The sequence below is a fragment of the Solanum verrucosum genome, unplaced genomic scaffold (assembly GCF_900185275.1).
Source record: "Solanum verrucosum unplaced genomic scaffold, falcon-dt-bn FXZP01000105.1, whole genome shotgun sequence".
Taxonomy (NCBI): domain Eukaryota; kingdom Viridiplantae; phylum Streptophyta; class Magnoliopsida; order Solanales; family Solanaceae; genus Solanum; species Solanum verrucosum.
In genome coordinates this window covers 1,025,930-1,045,990 of record NW_026020263.1, presented here as the reverse complement: position 1 = coordinate 1,045,990, position 20,061 = coordinate 1,025,930, and the positions used below count along the sequence as shown (strand labels likewise).

Sequence of the window (20,061 nt, the reverse complement as noted above, 5' to 3'; positions counted from 1 at the left end):
AATAATCAAAATTAGAGATTAAATTTTAATGACTTGTATTAATTTCATCCGATAGGGAGGAAGTCTAAGCCAACACATGAACTTAATACTTCACTAAAATTTAGTCACGAACACCATAAAGAATAATCTCTATCACCACTATATCTTAGTCGAGTAATTTTCCATAAAAAATAATTTTTAAAATACAAAGAAATATCTAAAACCATTATGTAAACGACCTCAAATTGCCAAATCACTTCATAACAATGAGTATTTTAAATTTGATCGTTTCTGATGAACCTATCGAATTTCAGATCAATCAGAGTTCAAAAATAATATTTATCTCCAAAGCTATGATCAAATTCAGATTCAAACAACTGAGAAAAAATAATCAGATCTACATCCTTATCATATATCAATTTATTTTAACTCATCACGTGTAATCATGTACCACATATAACATAAATAAAATCAATATAAAGGAAGCCATTCATACTAAATCACATTTTAATTCCAAATAACAACTTTAAAATCATTTTAACGACCTCAAAAAATCATAACCACATACAATGAGTACTTCTTACTAGGCCGTTATCAATGAACTTATCAAATTTCAGGTCAATTGGAGCCTATAAAAAATTTATTTTTAAAACTGTGACCAAATTCAAGTTCAAATGATTTAAGCATCTTTAGGAATTAAAACAATATGACCTACATTCTTATCACATATCAATTCATATTAAATCACCACGTGTAATGATGTTCCAAATTTAACATAAACATAACTGACATAAAGAATGACCTTATCATACTCAAATCAAATTTTAATCCGACAAACTATCTAAAACCCATTGAAATGATCTTCGATGGAACCATCAAATTTCAAGTCAATCAGAGATCATCAAATTCATGACCACCTAATATGACCAAATTTGAAAAATAATCGATTTAGGCATAGTTAAAGATTAAAATAACTTGATTCAAATTTTCATTCTCTTTTAATAAATATCCCATGAGCACAAGACATACGTTGTGTCCTTCTTTTACTAAGACTCACAACACCTCCTTGTATCAAAATTGTCCTTTCATATTAATACATCTGAGAATTAACGATGTTTCATTTTTCTCTTTTAGACCGGAGAAAACCTTTACTATCTATTCTCGTGAATTAATTAAGTGTTACTAGTATCTAAAGGTAAATCGACTTTCGAGTATACAAACCTTTACCAGTATACATTTATGAAGGACAATTTACACATAACACATTGAACATATTTTAATGACTCCAATAAATAGACCACATTAATTGATCCTATTTACTAATCATAATATTCAATTCATGTATTAAAATTTCACATATATAAAACTTTTTAAGAATTTTCACTGATTTCAAATAAACAAATCACTTTGATTTATTAATTACAAAATTCTTAAATTATTATACATGTAATAAATAGTGGTCAAATAATTATTAAAAAGGAAAAAGAAAAACAAACTAAACACCCAAAATCCTACCAATTTTCGGCACAAATAGAATCCATAGAAACACTTTGAATTTTACTTGCTGACCAAATTGGAAGAACCGACTTTTGACAAAAGCAGAATTTTAAAATTTCTGTCCATAAATTCTTATCATATAACAATTGCTCTTGAATTTAATTATTGATTCGTGACAAGTCAATGAATTAAAAGTCAACAAGACACAATTACTGTTATAGTATCCCAAGAAAATTAGACCTTAATTTCTCATCTTAAATTCACAAAGTTGAGAATAACAATGTCCCAAAATATATCTTACTGCCGCCGCAAGTGCAGTACCTTTTTAAAAAAAAAACTTTCACATTTATTATGATTTTTCTCGTGATGAGACTATAAATCACAAATCATAAATATGATTACCCACGTACATATCGTGTATAGATTATCTATAAAGATGCAAGCAAGGCTCTTGGTGCCAATTGTTGGAAAACTATATGCGCAGTGGAAGCGTACTAGAATCTTTCTGCTTACATAATAGTTAACCAATACTGTTTATGCTAGAATACATATAATATGCTAGAACACATAAACTTACAGAAATTTAACTCAAGAATTACCTCTTGAAGCGTGAGCAGATACCTTCAAACGAATACACGAGTTAGACAGACCTTCAAGCGAATCTACAAGATAGACAATAGCTATGGTCTTCTACAGTGATCCCAAGTTCACATAGGGACTCTCTCAATACTTGGATGAGCAAGTATGAATAGAAACCTTCGATCTCTTTTCTGAGTTAGGAGAATCTCTATTTATAGAGATTTCTTCCCAATTCAAAAAAGAGTAGAAAACCTCATTTTTCTGGAAAAACAAAAAACACACGTTAGTTTTCTCTTGAATAAAACTAACGCTATTTTCCTCATTTCCCCTTAGAAATAGGATTCTTAGTTCTAGTTAAATATGGGCACTGTAGGGGCCACATAATTAATTACTGAGACTTCCTATTATGGAAATAATTCCAAATAATTAATTTGAATTATTATTACCATAATAAATGACAAATCATTCCACTAGAAATTAGTAATTACACTCTATATTTCGAAATTCCCCATTAAACATTTATGTAATTCCCCATGTTAAGATTATCGATACTAATCAATAAATTAAATTACTGACGAATTTAATTTAATGACTAATTTCCTTTAGAGCACTACTTAACTTATTTCATGTATCGAATTCATAAATCCACTTGCAAGGTTTGACACGATGAAAACTTAGAAGTTTCTCAAAAAGGCATATCAATCAATCTATATAACGAGACATAATTCCATCAACTAAGTTATTATTTCACCAATATGTTGGGTTATGAAGGGTGATTAGGCGTCATGCGGAAGCTTACAATTTGCAAATCATATAGTTGATAAATCAGATAACAAAAACTTATACTAAAAATCAAAATATTATTATATCAAAACTAATATAAAGAAAAACATTGAAACTTTAGAGAGAATAAATCTCCCCATAAACAAGACTCTTAAACGATTACATTGTGGATGTTATTGTTATTGTGTTAGAAGAAACAAACATATATTTATAGAGTCTTAAAACCTTTCATACTAGAAAAGAACTAGCTACTCCAAAACCTTTTCCTAAAAGGAAAGAATAAACCAAATATGAAAGAATATTATATTTTCCTTTCAGAAAAAGTAAAAACATTTATGGTAATGTTTTTGTCTTTTCTTTAAGGAAAAATAAATCTTAAATTATGGTAAGAAAATCAGGGCAAAACCCTAACAAATCTCCCCTTTTGGCTGAATTTTCCTGACAAAACTTGATCCACCTTCTTCATATGCTTGATAATCTTGTTCTTCACAAAATCTTCATGTATTACTGCTGCTTACCATGATTTTAAAATTGATATGGGTTAAAAAATTGGAACCCTGTGTTAAAAGTTATAAGCAGGGTTGAAAGTGGAGCTCATGCGTTAAAAGTAATATGCATGAGTTAAAAGTGGAGCTCATGCGTTAAAAGTAAGATGCATGAGTTAAAAGTGGAGCTTATGCATTAAAAGTGAGATGCATGAGTTAAAAGTGGAGCCCCAACATTAAAAATTGCAGGGGTTGAAAGTTGGAGCCCATGTTTTAAATCAAAGATGGATTGAAAATTGATTTTGTTTTTAAAGATTAAGCAGCAGGATATTGTTGAAAATATATTTGAAATTCTTTCTCCATATGTAGTAGCAAAAAAAATAATCTTCATTATCATCAAATTTGTTGCAAATTGATTTGAAACCACTTGAACCTTTCTTCAATCTTGTTGAACCATTAGATCATTGAACCATATGATCTGATACCACTTGTTGGGTTATGAAGGGTGATTAGGGCGTTATGCGGAAGCTTACAATTGCAAATAAAATGATTGATAAATTAGACGACACATAAAACTATACTAAAAGACATAATATTATTATATGATAGGACCAATTGACCCACATAATTAAAAACTAATAAAAACATAAAAACTGTAGAGAGAAAATCTCCCCATAAACAAAACTCTCTAAATGTCTACATTGTGGATACTATTGTGTTTTTGATATGAGAAGAGGGGTCTTCAATTTATAGAATTTCAATTTTTCTTCCAAGGAAAGAATAAACCAAATATGGAAGAGAATTATATTTTCCTTTCAGAAAAAGTAAAAACATTTATGGTAATGTTTTGTCTTTTCTTTAAGGAAAAATGAATCTTAAATTATGATAAGAAAATCAGGGCAAAACCCTAACACAATAAATAATATTATCATCCAATCTACCAGACATATTGACCCATCTCAGAATCTCACCTTTTAATAAATCAAAACAATAATTAATATATACAGATCATAATAGTTATATCAGGATTAAGAATATAAGTATATTTAATAGTTTAGAGAATATGTTTTTGTCAGCTAGTCTAAAACAACTATATCTACTCGGTCCCGTTCAATACATACAAAATGCACTAGTACAAGAAGTTGGAACTATACCGTTCTCATAATCAAGATAAATTACATATAATCTTGTGCTACAATCGTATCGATGGCATGTCCAATTTCCATCCTAGATTGTGAACAAAAAATTTTATACTTATAAGAACCGATGATTTAATCTTCGCTGTATAAGCTAAAACTCTACACACTAAATCATCTACTATATAAGTAAACAAACATCATAAACAAATATATGATCTATTAAAATTGAGCAAATATTTATTCTATAATAAATATTATTTCTTAACATATGGTTGATAGTATATATCCCAACACCATGTACGTGTTATACAATGGCAACACAGCACAAGTCTTTGCTTTGTGAAATCACTAACCATTTCTCAGTCATGTAGCCAGAATACACCTTGTAGGCAATGACGATATAGTAGTAGAAGTTGCTTTGATTCCATTAGTTCAACATATTTCACACCTTAATTCCTCATTATTAGATAATCAGTAACTCCAAGTTTACACAAAGAGAAGAATAGTGAAGCAAAACTTAAGACTATTATACGTGACAGACATTTGACAGTATTTCAACAACTTTGTTTGTCACTCTTAAGGAGTAGAATAAAATAAAAAAAAACTTTGACTATTTGTAGTCACATTTTAATGTTCCTTATATTCCATCCTTGGCATCCGCTAATGCCTTGCCGAAGCATTTACTTCAACAGTCTTTTGAGAAACACATAATTAAATCAAGTAATAATCTGTGATAAATCACGAACGAAAACACTATCAAGTATCAAGTATCAAGTGTTGATATAGGAATAACATTACACTTTATAAAATGTCCAAGAGATTGCAGAGGATCTGTGAAATTCTGCATTAAAAGAGTTTTGAGGCTTTACGAAATCATAATTAAAATTTTGACAGAAAATGATATTTGCAAGTGATTTAGAAGCAACTTTGCTATTGTAGTTAACATATGAAAACCTTATGATTTCGTAGTCTTCATAAGATCATGTCAAGTATATTAGAAGGTACGAAAACCATGGTATATCTGTCACACTAAGATCTGCTGACATCTGAAATTTTAAATAAATCTATCTTAAATCGAAAATAATTTTACCATTACATCGTGCAAAAGGCATTTTAATATATACATTTTTGTTGTTGAATTTCTCGCGATAATACATCACAGAGTTATGAAAATGTCACTTATTATAAAGCTTATTGCAAACAGAAAAATAATTTTCTTAAAAAAAACTTGAACTCGACATGTAACTGTGAGAATACAAATCGTTGATATATCTGTCAAAATATTTATGGAATATAAATGCTCATTTTAAGAAAGGACAAAGCTCACAGCACAACAATGTCCTCTATAATATACCTGAAGATTTTTAATTTCTCAAAATAGAAAAGAATTAAGCACATAATTTGACTTTACCATAACCTTAGACTCTTCTGTTTAAAATCTGTAGATTTTATCTCATTTTCTTAGTCTATTTAAGGCTTACAATTGAAAGGAAAAAGGAAACACCCGGATAAATTTTGAGGTATTCGCGGATATGTGACCGAAATTTGATTGTACAATCGAACATATGAACTATCAAATTGAGGATTGAACATAGGAACTATGTCCATGCAACATAAGTAGAACCGCATATTCACAAACCAACTAAACTAAAAGCAATTATCAAAATAATCGACTTCACAATAATTTTTTTTTTTTTTGAATACTTACGACTTCCACTGCAAAAAAGTTCAACAAAACTTCAGGAAGAAGATGATGAGCAAGCGAGAGGAAAAAAATGAGAGAGTTGAAAAGTGAAAACACAAAGGGAAAAATGACAAAAGTTGGAGAGAAAAAAAGTGGCCATCTGGAAATTAGAAAAAATGGCAAGAGTTTTGGTATACACATACTTCCTTTTATCCCTAATTACTTCTTCATTTTTTCTTTTATAATTGTCTCTAATTATTTGTCTATTTTGACAAATCAAGAAAGAATAATTTTTTTTATCTATTATACCCTCAATTAAATGATTGATTATTTTGAAAAATGTAGAATTTTTCATCCACTTCATAATTAATAGGGGTAAAATGTTAACTCACTATGTCATTAATTATTTTTTAAAAAAGTGTGTCAATTCAAAAGTTGACAAGTAATTAGGAACTGAGGAAGTAGTTTGCGGGAAAAAAAAAGAACACACGCGTGTCAAGCAAATAGGCCTATGGAAAGTAAAATTTGTTCAATAATCAATAAATAAGTACAGGCTTATAGTACCACTAAGAAAACCCTGCGTACAATATTTAATTGCAGCGTTCGTCCAGTTCTTGTTGGCTTATATAATATAGTAATATATAGGGAAAATTGTATGAAATAATAAATTATTAATTCAAATTAAATTTTATAGCCATAGTTTATTTTAATTGTAATTCGCAGCAAACATCCCCTTTTTTTGTCATCTGATTCGGTATACAATTAGTCATTTTATACATTTCGGTATAAAATGTATAAAATGCGTTTGTGTTGTATAAAGCGAAAGAAAAATGTATATACAAATATAAATACATATATTTTCGTCATATACACTTATAATTATACAATATAGATCTTATTATATAAATTACAATGTATAAATGAATTTATACAAAACTGAACAATTTGTATAAAATTGGATGTTTGTAGCAAATTATACAAATCAAAAGCTCCATAGCAAAATTTGCTATGGAGCGCAATTATACAAACTATAGTTATAATATACAAATATGATTTTTATATTTGCTATATGTGAAAGTTGCTCTAATATATATATTGGGGTTGTACCACTGAAGGAGAGAGAATGATGTATAATATTGGGGTTATTTGAGAAATACACATGTTTTGTCAAAATAAGAGTGTAAGTAAACGTGTTTTCATTTCCATAAGATAAAAGTCGAAATAAACAGTACAATTTACGTAACATCTTTGTACAATAAAATAGTGCAGTGTTCGTTAGTAAAATTATCTATGTGCCCTTGTTCATCCTCTAGAAGTCCCTTAAAATTAATAGTAAAATTATATAATTGCCCTTGTTAATCCTTTAGAAGTGCCACTTCTAAATAAGGGTAATATATATATATATATATATAGCAATGTCTACGTGTAAGTAGAAACAAGAAAAAGAAGCTAAAAATTAAGATGGTTCTAAGGAATAATATCATATCCGTCCATAAGTTAAGATTAGCTATAAAAGGAATGACTTCCTAGTTGGAAAAATAATCGTGAAAATAGCTTCCATCATCCACACATAATATTCATTTTCAACCCATAAACAGCAGCAACATATATTGGCTCTGCGAAAAAGCTATTACAAACTGAAATTCCAAGTCAGGCTTAAAGCCTTTAGAAAATTTGGTATACCGACGAAATACAGAGACTACAGAATGAATAAGGCGAGACAATACACATTGCTTACAGCATGGACATGATCATATTAACCATACATTTAACAATGGGCAATGTTAACATCTTGATATATATAGTTCTTCCTTGTATTGGATGAGAGCACAGATTTGTCCTGGAAGCTGGATCTCAAAGCACAGCTGATCTCTTCTAATGGCTTTGCAAGGAATGCCCAGAAAGAATGTCTCATGTAGGTTGAAGATAATTCTTTGAGTATTCATCAAATTCTTGATATTGGACATTTCAAGTAAACACAGACGGGTTAACTCGGGCATCCTTTGCTATTTCAAGATCCTTTACAAATGTCCTGAGGCAGCCATTTACAATGCGGGGTGCTGACCCATCACAGAATCGTTTCGCAAGGTCAACGGCCTTCAAGAATGGGAGAACGGTTTTTTTTTTTGAGTTTAACAGCTCAGTAAGTACTTATAATAAACAAAAGTGTCAAGTGTCAAGATTTTACAAGGGAAGGTGGATTTAAGGTGGGTTATTAAGGTTCACCTGAACTTACTACTTTCAGTTTAAACTACGAATATTATATGCACAAAAAATGATCCAGATAATAAGGTCATACTATTATGGCCTCACTCTAAAATTATGGATTGGCACACTGATGAAAAGACTTTTTTTAAATAACCGAGAAGTCTCCGAGGGCCAATGCCGCACAATTCCAAACTAGGTGGATGATAGGTCAGCCCCACTACCCTTCCCCACTTAAATATCATGCTTTTATCTGAGCAGGGTTCGAAGCAATAACATGCACCTAACCTACATATCGCAAACTGCTCTTACCACTAGACCAAAATCCGGAAAACTTGATGATAGATTATTGTTGTGTGCAAGTTTCATGCCATATCTATAGACAACTCAACAAAAAGAGAATTTGAAGTCGTCTCAAATCCATAAGTGGAATCATTATGAAACCATTCACCTCATTGCAATAGATTATAGTTGCAAGCAAGTTCATGCAATATACAGGGAACTCAATAGAAAGAGAGAATTTTAAGTCGTCTCAAATCAATACGAGGCATCATTATGAAACCATTATGAAACCATTCACATCTTTGACTTGGCCACTATTCCTGTCTTTTGAATAACTTTGTTTTTTCTACTTTCACACTAATCAACCTCAATGGAAAAGCTCTTCTAAAGTTGATCAATAGAAAGTAAAGAAAGGAAGCAAGAAGGAACACTTTGCCTCTCAGGTTTTCATGCATGGAGAATAGGTAGGTTAAGTAGTCCAGTTACTCAAGAGTTGTCCAAAATGTTAGAGAGAGAAAATACCTCATTGATGACTATCTGGTGCCGTGTTCCTAATACTGATATTTCAGACATTGCTAAATGAAGAATTGAAAGCTCCAGGATCCTGCCTGCTGGCTCATTCTGGAAGATAAATTCATGGCATTAATCCCAGGCATATTAACAAATTATGTCTTCTAAGATACCAAAAAAAATAGTACAACCTTGAAAGAGGTAATATTGATAATTGGAGGGAACAAAAAATATTGTTGGACCTGTTGTTACTAGAGTCTATAACCGCAGGAAGGGTAAAAATAAGGCTTAAACGTAACTGTTTTATTTATTAATTATTGTGTGTATGTATTTCTAGCAGTTATCTAGCAGTTTAGCTGTTATAGGCAGTTATTTTGTGATATTGTACTAGGCAGACCAACAGTTTTTTCAATAGGATTTTCTCTGGCAGATTTGGAGGTTAAATGTTCCTGGAAATACCTTGGTTGTTAGAATTATACTCTATTTACTATTTGTAAAACTTACTCTATTTGTTGGTGGCAGTAAATAACAGTTGCAGTGTTATTCCTATTTCTATGTTGTGTTTTGAAGTTTACAGATTTATTGTTAGGAGAGTTTCTCGGTTCCTAACAAGGATATTGCTAAATTCTATTTTTTTGCAAATTTGTCATTTGTAATGACGTGTGCTTATTGGATACAGATCACAAGTCAACTGAAAGATTAAACATCCCTAGCTTTTACAAATCAATGAAGTGAAGATCAATTTTTTTTTTGATGACAAGGGAAAGCCGCAGCCGCTACCCTTTGGGTGCGCACAGGGTAAAACCCCCGCTCCTATACAATAGCTCGCAAACCACATAGGAGAGGTAGCCCGCACTAGGCAAGCCCGGTGCGACGAGCTCGACCCAGAAGGCAAACCCCTTGCTTTCGCTAGCAAGGGGTTTTGAACTTGAGACCTCCAACATGGAAGTCCCAAGCCCAAACCATTGGGCCACCCCGAAGGGTATGAAGTGAAGATCAATTGACATATATAAATTGCAAATTGTTCTTTCTCACTTGAATTTTAGCAAATCATATCCGTTGCTAGAATTTGTATATTTCCTCTTGTCCCCGCACCCAACAATCACACAACAGCAGAAATCATATACGCCTCGAGACTTAAAAACACAGCTGATAGAATAAGAGCGATAACTTATCCGAAAAACACTAAATGACGAAGAAGTGGATTAAATTTCTCACATCATCTAAGAGAATCTGTACAGGCAAACGGTAGTTTTGGCTCATGAACTATACTTAATCTACAGCTCATTTAACCTTGAATTCATGCAATACAAATAAAAGTCTGTTCTATCCACTAAGTTGACCAAATTGACATAAGTTTAACACCCTCTTTGATTTTCACTTCTTTTCTTTCATTGCCTCCTCCTGCTAGATCCTAAAACCACTCCCTCACACTCGGTAAACCTGACTCAGTGTGTAGATAGTTTGATAGTGCATAGCAAGATGGTAGAGGAAGGGGAGTTGCACAGTTTCACTTAATTTTGTAGGGCTAACTTGGCAGAGGGACTAGACAGGTTGGTTACAGAAAACTTTGGAGATTAGGGGTGTGCTTGGTAGGAAGGAAAATGTTTTCCTTGGAAAATATTTTCCAAAGAAAACTTTTTTCTAGGAAAACAAATGGTTTCTTACTTATTCTCTTGTTTTCTTGTGTTTGGTATGCAAGTAATAATTATTATCCTAGAACTATTTGTATGTATCTAAGACAAAATTATGACGATGGGGGTAGCGCTGGGGGGTTGGGGTGGGGTGGGGTGGAGGTGAGGGGGGTAGGTGGTGGGGGCTGCGATAGAGTGGTTGTGAGGGTGAGGAGGAGACAATGCGACTTGTTTTCCCTATTATGGAAGTCGTTTTACTTATTTTTAAGCAGCTTATTTTTCTAAAGAAAATATTTTCCAAAATTTTCAACCAACCGAACACAAGAAAATAGGAAAATATTTTTCTCCATACCGAACACACCCTAGATTGACTAAAAAGAGATAAAGGGCATGATATACCTCTCAACTTTGTCATTTAGAACTAATATACGCCTCGTTACAAAAGCGGCTCACATATACCCCTACCATTACAAAAGTGGCTCACATATACCGTTACCATTACAAAAGTGGCTCACATATACCGTTACCATTACAAAAGTGGCTGACATATACCCCTACCATTACAAAGTGGCTCGCATATACCATTACCATTACAAAAGTGGCTCACATATACCCCTACCGTTACAAAAGTGATAAAATTAATTTTAAATTACATTTTTTTATTTTTAATTTAATCATATATTTGATCTTTTTCAGACATACATTATTTTTTGACTTCTTTGATTATTATTATTTGAGTTTCTTATTGTTATTTCATTTTTTTCTTTCATTCTTTAGTGAAAAAACAAGAGAAATAAAAAAAATGTTAATGGGAAAAGAAAAAATAAAAATAAAAATTTAAACTACTCTTTTTTGCTACTATATTGTAATTTAGTTTTTATATCCATATATTAAACAAAAAATTGGGGCATCAATAATAAACTTTACAAGAAAATAAGTGAAAAATAAATTTGACCATCAAAATAATAAATTCAAATTTAGCCGTTGGATTAAAAAGTAAAAAAAAAAAAACGTGAGAATGACAAATATACCCTACATGGATTTTCTTTTTAATAAAAAAAATTCATTTAAAATTAATTTTTTCTGTGAGTCATTTGTGTAACAGTAGGGGTATATATGTCACTTTCATAACGGGAGGTATATCAACTCTAAATGATAAAGTTAAGGGGTATATTCAGGCCCTTTTCCATTGTTCCTTTTTAAAAGAAGGGCAAGAGCCAACCTTTTCTTTCGATAAATAAGAAATTCCCTAGGCCCATTGGCACATGGTTTGAAACTCGGTGGATAATGAGCCCACTCCTCCACCCTTCTCGCACTAAAATAGCAAGATTTTGTTTGTGGCAGAGTTTGAACCCCTGGGTGCCCACCCAACCAACATACCACGGGTTGCAATAGCCAATCTATTTTCCCAGCCATTTTTAATCCATAGTTGCCTTACAAATATAAAATCTCCCAAACTTGAACATTTTCCTAAACTCAAGCTTGTCTACATCTGCACACTCAGGGTGACAGACCACAAGTGATTTTATTAATCAAGAAACGTGTATTGTAATTTCTTCATTAAATTGAAGGCAAGATATAGCATTGTTTCATTTACAGTATGAAAGAGTATTCTCAAAGTGATACAGAGGCTCCCATGGGAACACACAGTGCAAGCTTCTGACAGAACTGAATGCTTTGTCATATTTCAAGTGGAAGTAGAGAAATGGGAGAATGTGTTTTTATCATCTTCAATTTGAATGTCATTCAAAAGAGTTGGAATTGGTGGCAGAATAGCTGTGTGGGTTTAAGGAAGAAAGAATCCCAAATTTCAAGGTGCTATTACTACGGTGCATATTGTAGCTAAGAGTAAGAATGTAAAGACTTAAGTAGCACATCCAACCTTCCAATTATCAGGTGCAACTTTATTTATTACAAGCACGTGACTATCCCACTTTTCTTCAACTGCCACCAAAAGTTTCCGTGTGAAACTGTAAAGATGCAAGAAATTATCAGGCTATACCAGCGTGCTCATATTCTGAAGAAAGTAGAAACTGTAAGCTACATAAAGAGGGTCATATATGATCAATAAGCTTACCGCAAAATAAGCTTGCTGTACACCAACTTTGGTGGAGCAGAGAGAACTTCAGCTTCTGAGAGAAAGAATAAATTAACGGATTGAATGGGCAAATCAGCTAATAGGAAAATGATAGAGATGGAAACATTCCACATCTTTTAATATGAGACAGAATTTTGCATTCAAATGTTTCTACTAAAACCATTTACCACAAGCATTGCATAGTGATACTATCACTAAAATGCAACAACAATTTTATGAGAGCGTAGCCTCCGGAGTTTGAACGCTCACCCAATCTCCCAGGAGATTGAGGAAGAAAAAAAGTTCAAAAAATTATTCCATCTCAAGGAAGAACTAGACCCTAATAGCATCTTTTGCAGATGACCTTTTGTTGATTAAAGTGTTCTTTTATCCTTCAGGTACATGTACTAGATTTTATTTTTTTTAAAAATGTACTGGATTTGGGATATAGGTGGAGCCTGGTCCTATTCATCATGTCATTGTACTCATATATGTGATTATTTATATGAAGAAATATTGTCTGTATCAAAATATTGTTAATACAAAATACTTCCATGTCTTCAAAAGGTCATTCCTGAAGTTCTTTCATTGCAATTATTTCTTTTTGAGAGAAGTATTGGAAACACCCCTAAACTTGACACAAATGATTAGTTTCGTCCCCAAACTATTGATAGCTTTAAAAACACCCCTCTACTCGACTAAAGAAACTTATATACACCCCTAAATACTCTCCAAGTTTAGGTGTGTTTTCAACGCTTCTCTTGACTTTTTATTAAGAATCTCATGCTCCTACAAGAGTTTGAGATCATTTGCTATGTCATGTGGCAGATTAGAGGTGTATATAAGTTCAGTAGTCAAGTAAAGGGGTGTTTTTAAGGCTGTCAATAGCTTCGAGACGAAACTAATAATTCACGCCAAGTTTAGGGGTGTTTTCAATACTTCTCTCTTTCTTTTTTAAGAAGCATATACACGTATGGGGAACATTTACTATAGATGTCATTTTGGAGAAGACCAGTCTTATGTGGCTTCTTGCAAAATAGTTCCTGGAGAAGTACTTTGAGAAGCCGTAATTAAGCAATCAGCCATGCTAGGAATTATTGGTGGGGATCAAAAAGTGTTTAATAGATGAAAAGGACTCTCAAAAGCTTCCCCAAGAAGTAACTAATGCTTTATTAATTGGAAAGAGGTGCATAACATTTCTCTAAAACTTTAGGAATCAAAAGTAAACAAATAAGACAGCTTCAAGAAGTAAGAAGCGACAAAGCCTGAAAAACAAATAGCACAACCAAATCAAATACTTGTGCACCAACTATTGAGTTAACTAATAGCTCAAGAGCATCCTTGGCCCCAAGGAAACCACTAGTTCTTTCCTCTTTAACATCATTTTTTTGGAGGAAAGATACGGACACCTCAGTTTTCAGATTGGGAAGGACAGCAAAATCAGAGACTACATCCTATTATTATTGTTGATATTTTTTTAAAAATCAAAATAAACCCATAGTATACCTATTTATCCTATGACTACAAGTCACTTAACTCCACTAGTTTAGAAGATACATAGTTGCATCATAGAACCGACTCTACACATCCAATAGTTATTCAAGATGTCTAAACAGTTTAAGGAAGAACCAGATAGTCCGAAATACAAAAAAAATAAAAAATCATCAACATTATCACTTAAAAAAGGAAGCACCAAAAAGATACTTCAGTGTCTAGTGTGAAGCTCCCCACAGAAAAATAGAACAGGAATATTCATCCATGAAATTCAAGTACTGGAAAAACTTCTTAAGCAACAAATGACAGGATACCCATCAACCCCAACTGGACAAAGTACATTTATGGGTGGAAAGACTGAAGTGATGACTGAAACAAGCATACACGTGAAGGCCATAAACTGATTTGTCTCTTAACGAGGGCAGGAATATCAATAACTACCAGAGAGCACAAAAATGGAGCTGGCGAATAATGCCAAAACAAAACATGGCTCCAAAACATTGCAATAGAGTAAAGATGTTAAGCTCATGTTAACCATCTCTAGTGAAAACTATAGTAAGCAACATGAACCTAACTTTATGCTTGCTTTTGTGTGTGTTAGAAAGTTTATCCAAGCCGTATTAAATAATTGAGATCCAAAGATGCAAGACACATATAAATACCTATTTCAGAATCATTTTCATCAGCCTTGAGAAGTTCATCAGCTTCTTCAACTGTCTCAGTTTTCACAGGGGGGCCTCCAAAATTCATGTGATTGTACTTCATTAACCACTCTTTATCAAATATATATCCCGGTTCTACGCTCCAAAATCAAATAATTGTTAGCTAAAGATTGAAAAAGAACCATAAGCCTAGCTGCAATTTCTTTAAAATTTGAAAAAGGACCGAAATTGAACCAGTCATTACCTCTTCTAATGTTCAACCGTTTCTCAAAAAAGCGAACAGGGTCTGACCCTTCCAAACATGCCGCATATATTGTCATCCTAAGATAAGAATATGTATGGAACAGAGTTATGATATACATTTGGTACATTTAACTTATAAATAAATTTACCTTTAGTTATGGATATTCCGCACTTGTCATTTTTTCATGAAATTCATAAACATAAGGAATCACCCTAAAGCATTACATTCGTACGGGTATCATTGCACACATAAATCCTTAGTTCTAGAATTCTCACCACCATAAAGAAAAAATATGTCCATCTACTTGGTTGGTTAAGGAAAAAAAAGGTATGTCTTGCAACCCTAATTACAAAAAAAATGTCACATATTTTTAAAGAAAGGGTGAAAAGGGCATACAGAGCGAGCTCTCGAGCAGCTCTAGGACTACAGAATCTGCCACTCTTGTCAATTTTGGGCTGCACTGAAAAAGTATCAACAGTTTCCTCGAAAGTAAGAGCTGAAGGTGGAAGCAGAGAGAATCTTTGAACGCTGTGGTTGGAAGAAAAGAGCAAACGAGAACCCGCAGTGCATTTTGATAGAGAATTGAAGATAAACCTGACATGGGGTTTTGAGGTATAGGAAGATAAGAGCATATGTGAAAGAGAAAAGGAGGAAGTAGAAGAAGAGCTGAGCACAGAAGCTGCCTCCATTTGTGGCAAGTTTGACTGAATTACTCACTCTGTTCTTCAATTGGTTATGGATAATGGTGCATCCATCTACACACTGCACTCTCTCACTCAGATATGAAGCAGCTGTATGATGTTTTCCCTTTTTGGCCCTTTTCCCATTTCCCCTCAATTTCAACAAAATACATAACAAGGGAATTTCACACTATGTTAGCTTAAGGCCTGTTTAAAATCTAATTATTAGTTTAGCAGTTGTGGTAATGATTTTGATTCTTTTTTGTTATCAGGTTATAGGTTCTTACTGATTTGACTTTTTTTTCTTAATGGTTAATGGATATTCTGATAGTAAACTAAATAATTATATTTATATTATTTTGTATATAAAGTCCTTGACTTAGAGTTTAATTTCATACTTTTATTTCTAGCTATCTCAAATTCTTGGTTATTCTACAAAATTATTTGTTTTTGAGCAAGATGCAATTTGTGAACTCATGTGCACGGTTCATTTGGTTTGTCACCTTGTTTCTAAGTGATTTTCAATTATTTTTTAATGTCAAATCTTAACGGTTAAATCGATAATCAATAGACCAATAACCGACAAATTAATATCTTAATGGTTCTATAACGGTTTAGCATGTCTGCAAACCGATAACTAATAAGTCAAATTCATAAACTTCAAAACTGAACCGAACAGACCGATACATAACCCTACTAAAGTGTTTGGCCACAAATTTTCGAATATTTTTGACAAGCCATTTTTTGTTGAAGTTTTGATGATGTTTCGCCATGCATTTGGTCATAAATTTTGGGAGAAATATTTGACTTTTAAAAGAAGTATGATTTATACCCATAAGTTCTAAAAATTATTAAAAATACTCATAAGTTTGTATCATTGTCTTAAAAGACTCTATTGGGACTTGCTTCGAGGCTCACCCCAGGGCGGAGCTCTAGCAAAATGCCCCAAGACTCAATTTCTACCTTTCTGAAGTTTGATTTATGGGATCCATTTATGATCTGTAGGTCCAACTACAAGACGAAAACATAGTCCATAAAACTCAAGAAAATTTCAAGTTTCAAGAGTTGTTTTATGATCTAAATTTATGGGATGTAAAACGGTTTACAATCCATACATTGGACCCCTAAAACACATACTAAAATTCGTGTTTCTGAATTTGATCTAAGAGGTGCTACTTATAAATCCCAATTTTTTTGTAGAATAATTTATAAACTTTTAAGGTCTGTTTTGGGATTTCGAATTTCTAGGTTGTGAAAAGATGCTTACATGTACTCTCCGAATAAGCACTTCCAGTAGCCGTGTTACCTCTCAGGATGCTGCTTTAGTCCAACTTACCAATTTCGGGGCATAGTTCGCAAGAAAATCACAGTCGACCATTGCTGGATAATATAAGTGGGGCTCTTGCGACATCAAATCATGTTAGTACTCTTTGAATTGTCATTTGATTTCTAGGTACTCTCCCAAATTAGTGGCCAAGATCCTAGCTTCTTCAGCAATGTTCCTCTTTAGGGTCCCTGAAAGCGGCGCCAAAATTGTACACCTTCTTAAAGAAGTATAATGCGGTTGTTGTCAAATATAAAATCCAACTAGGTTGGGGTTGAATCCCACAAGGAATAAGGAGAGAACTCAATCGATTTTCACGGGGATGTAAATAAAGTTGGTATAATTGGGATTATTTTCATTATCAAATTATAATTAGTAACTTTCAGCAATATCACTTAAAGTGAGAATTTATAGAGATAAAACAAGGATTGTGTTCACCAAGGTTGTTTGCCTAAATTCGGTTTGAAAACTTTGCAACGCTAGTATACTAGTTTATCACACTCATGTTACATTTAACTGTTTCTCAAATAAATTAAATGTATGTCACTTTTATTGTTTTGGAACTAAAAGTGTTTAACAATGATATTTACTTAGAGTTGGTCAATATGTTGGTATAACATAAACCATTAGACGAGTTTAGAGTATCGAATCCTCGTTATTAACTCTTTTTCAGGGTTTTTCACCGTTTTTACTCAAATAACTCAAACCTAGGTCAGTTTCTAATGTTTGCAACCATAGAAATTGATTAATATGAAAGAGGTAATAAAGTATACAATTACAATACAAAGTTTATTTCATAAAATCCCCTTTTAGGTTAAGTTTTCATAGATTCCACAAGCCTTGGTTGTGGGGTCTATCCGCTCATGATAATTTAAGATCACATTTCTTAAAGGGATAATTTCAGAGACCTCCCTTGGGTTTAGGTTAATAACACTAACCTCCCTTGTGGTTTACAATTTTACACTTACCTCCCTTATTTTGATTTTTCTGTAACAATTCTTTTAATCTATCAATATTAATGTAAAATAACCTTATCTTGATTAACTTGCCCTTATCTTTTATTAAACTATTCTAATTAATTAATTTTATGAATTCGTTAGTTAACTATCTAATACTGATTTTATATTTTCCTTTATAATTTTTTTTAAAAAAAACTATCTAATATTGTAATTTTAAAAAAAATCATTGTTACAAGAGTTGAAGTTTATCCAACTACACCCCGATTGGTTAATGAAACATCTTAGGTTCTCTTCGCATTTTTTCTGTGATTATATGCAATGGTATAGAATATAGTAGAAAATTGTTTATCAAATCTTTAAATTTCATTAATCAATTGATTTTTTATAGTAATTTTAACTTTTAGAATCTGAAAAACTTTTAATAGCATCAACCTTAAAGGTCAACAAGTGGAGCTTCACAGATTTACAATGAGCATCCTCAATTACAAAGAGTAATTGTCCTGGTAATTTCTCTAAAATAACATTAATGGAGGATGAAAATAATTAAAAAGATATGCTTACAAAATAAATTAAATAAAAGAGTGTATCATTAAGGGTAAATTAGTAGGATCACATTTTTTATAATTAAAACAAATAGATTAAAAGAATTGTTACAAATAAATCAAAATAAGGGGGTAAGTGTAATATCGTAAATCACAAGGAAAATTAGTGTTATTCACCCAAACATGAGGGGAGGTCTCTGAAATTATCTCTTTAATTTTAGTTCTAATTAATTAAAGACTAATTAAAGGACAAAGGCCTAGAGTGGTCCAGTAGCTTAGAACCTAGGTTATATTTATATTTGAAAGATGTTATAAAATATATTTATATTTAAAATTTAACATATTGTTAATATATAAAATATATTTGCATGTGTTTAAAGTTATTCAATTCAGTTTGATCACTTTCTTTAATGAGTTAAGAAGATCATCCTGATTGTTCGACCTGGTTATACGCTTACATAAAAATTCACCGTTTTATTTTTTTTTAAAACAATATAGATCACTTTAATATATCAGGTTCAATCAGTTCAATCAATTGATTTTTATATTCTTTTTTACACCCCTATGAAATATAACTATTATTCAAAATCGAAGAGTGTCTAGCAAATGATTTACTCATGTTATCTTGTCCAGTTATAAGTTCTATTTACTTTTGCAGACATTTCAAATTAGTCCTCAAACATATAATTAGGATGCAAGATACACGATAACCAGTTTGGGGTTGATATGTACACAATAACTTCAATACCAAACTGTCACCTTACTATCAAATGCTCCTTGAATCAACTCTACTGCAAATGTATTTGATACAATATATTAACCACTTTTAAGTTGGTAAAAGTTGAAAACTGCATGCAAGTTCTTTTTCCTGATTAGGTATGCTGCAACTAAATTAACATGAAAACACCCTGGGTGAAGATAATAAAGAAAACTAAAACATTACTATCAAAAGCATTTTAACCCAACTATATTGCAATGCATACCCACCTTGCTTTTCTAGCTCTTTTTGAATAGTACAAAAAGCACCGCTGACTTGCCGCAACATGTTAATCTAGATTTACAAGATAGGATTAGGAGCCAAACTAATAATAACAACATGAACCCCAACTGTAAAACCCCTAACCAAGGAAACAGAAAAATAGAAAAAATGAACCAAAACCCCAAAGTCAAAAGAAATAAAAAGCAAAGGTAGATTAACCTAAAACCAAATCCCAAAGATGTATGAAGCTCGCCATTTCTAAAGTCCTAGTAGCAGATGAAATAACCTTGTCATTAACCGACTTCTCTCTGGAAATCTCTTTC

The 20,061-nt window shown here is 32.1% G+C and overlaps 1 protein-coding gene across 1 annotated transcript; it reads right to left on the bottom strand.

The window, feature by feature from the left end:
* Positions 1-7,709: 7,709 nt before the first annotated feature.
* On the bottom strand, positions 7,710-16,062 carry LOC125833513 (uncharacterized). Its single transcript, XM_049512675.1, has 7 exons — positions 15,651-16,062; positions 15,255-15,331; positions 15,011-15,145; positions 12,855-12,909; positions 12,660-12,747; positions 9,156-9,254; positions 7,710-8,243 (listed from the first exon to the last, which is right to left on the bottom strand). Exons 1-7 carry the CDS (start codon positions 15,941-15,943, stop codon positions 8,115-8,117), a joined length of 876 nt encoding a protein of 291 aa, XP_049368632.1. The 5' UTR covers positions 15,944-16,062; the 3' UTR covers positions 7,710-8,114.
* Positions 16,063-20,061: the final 3,999 nt, after the last annotated feature.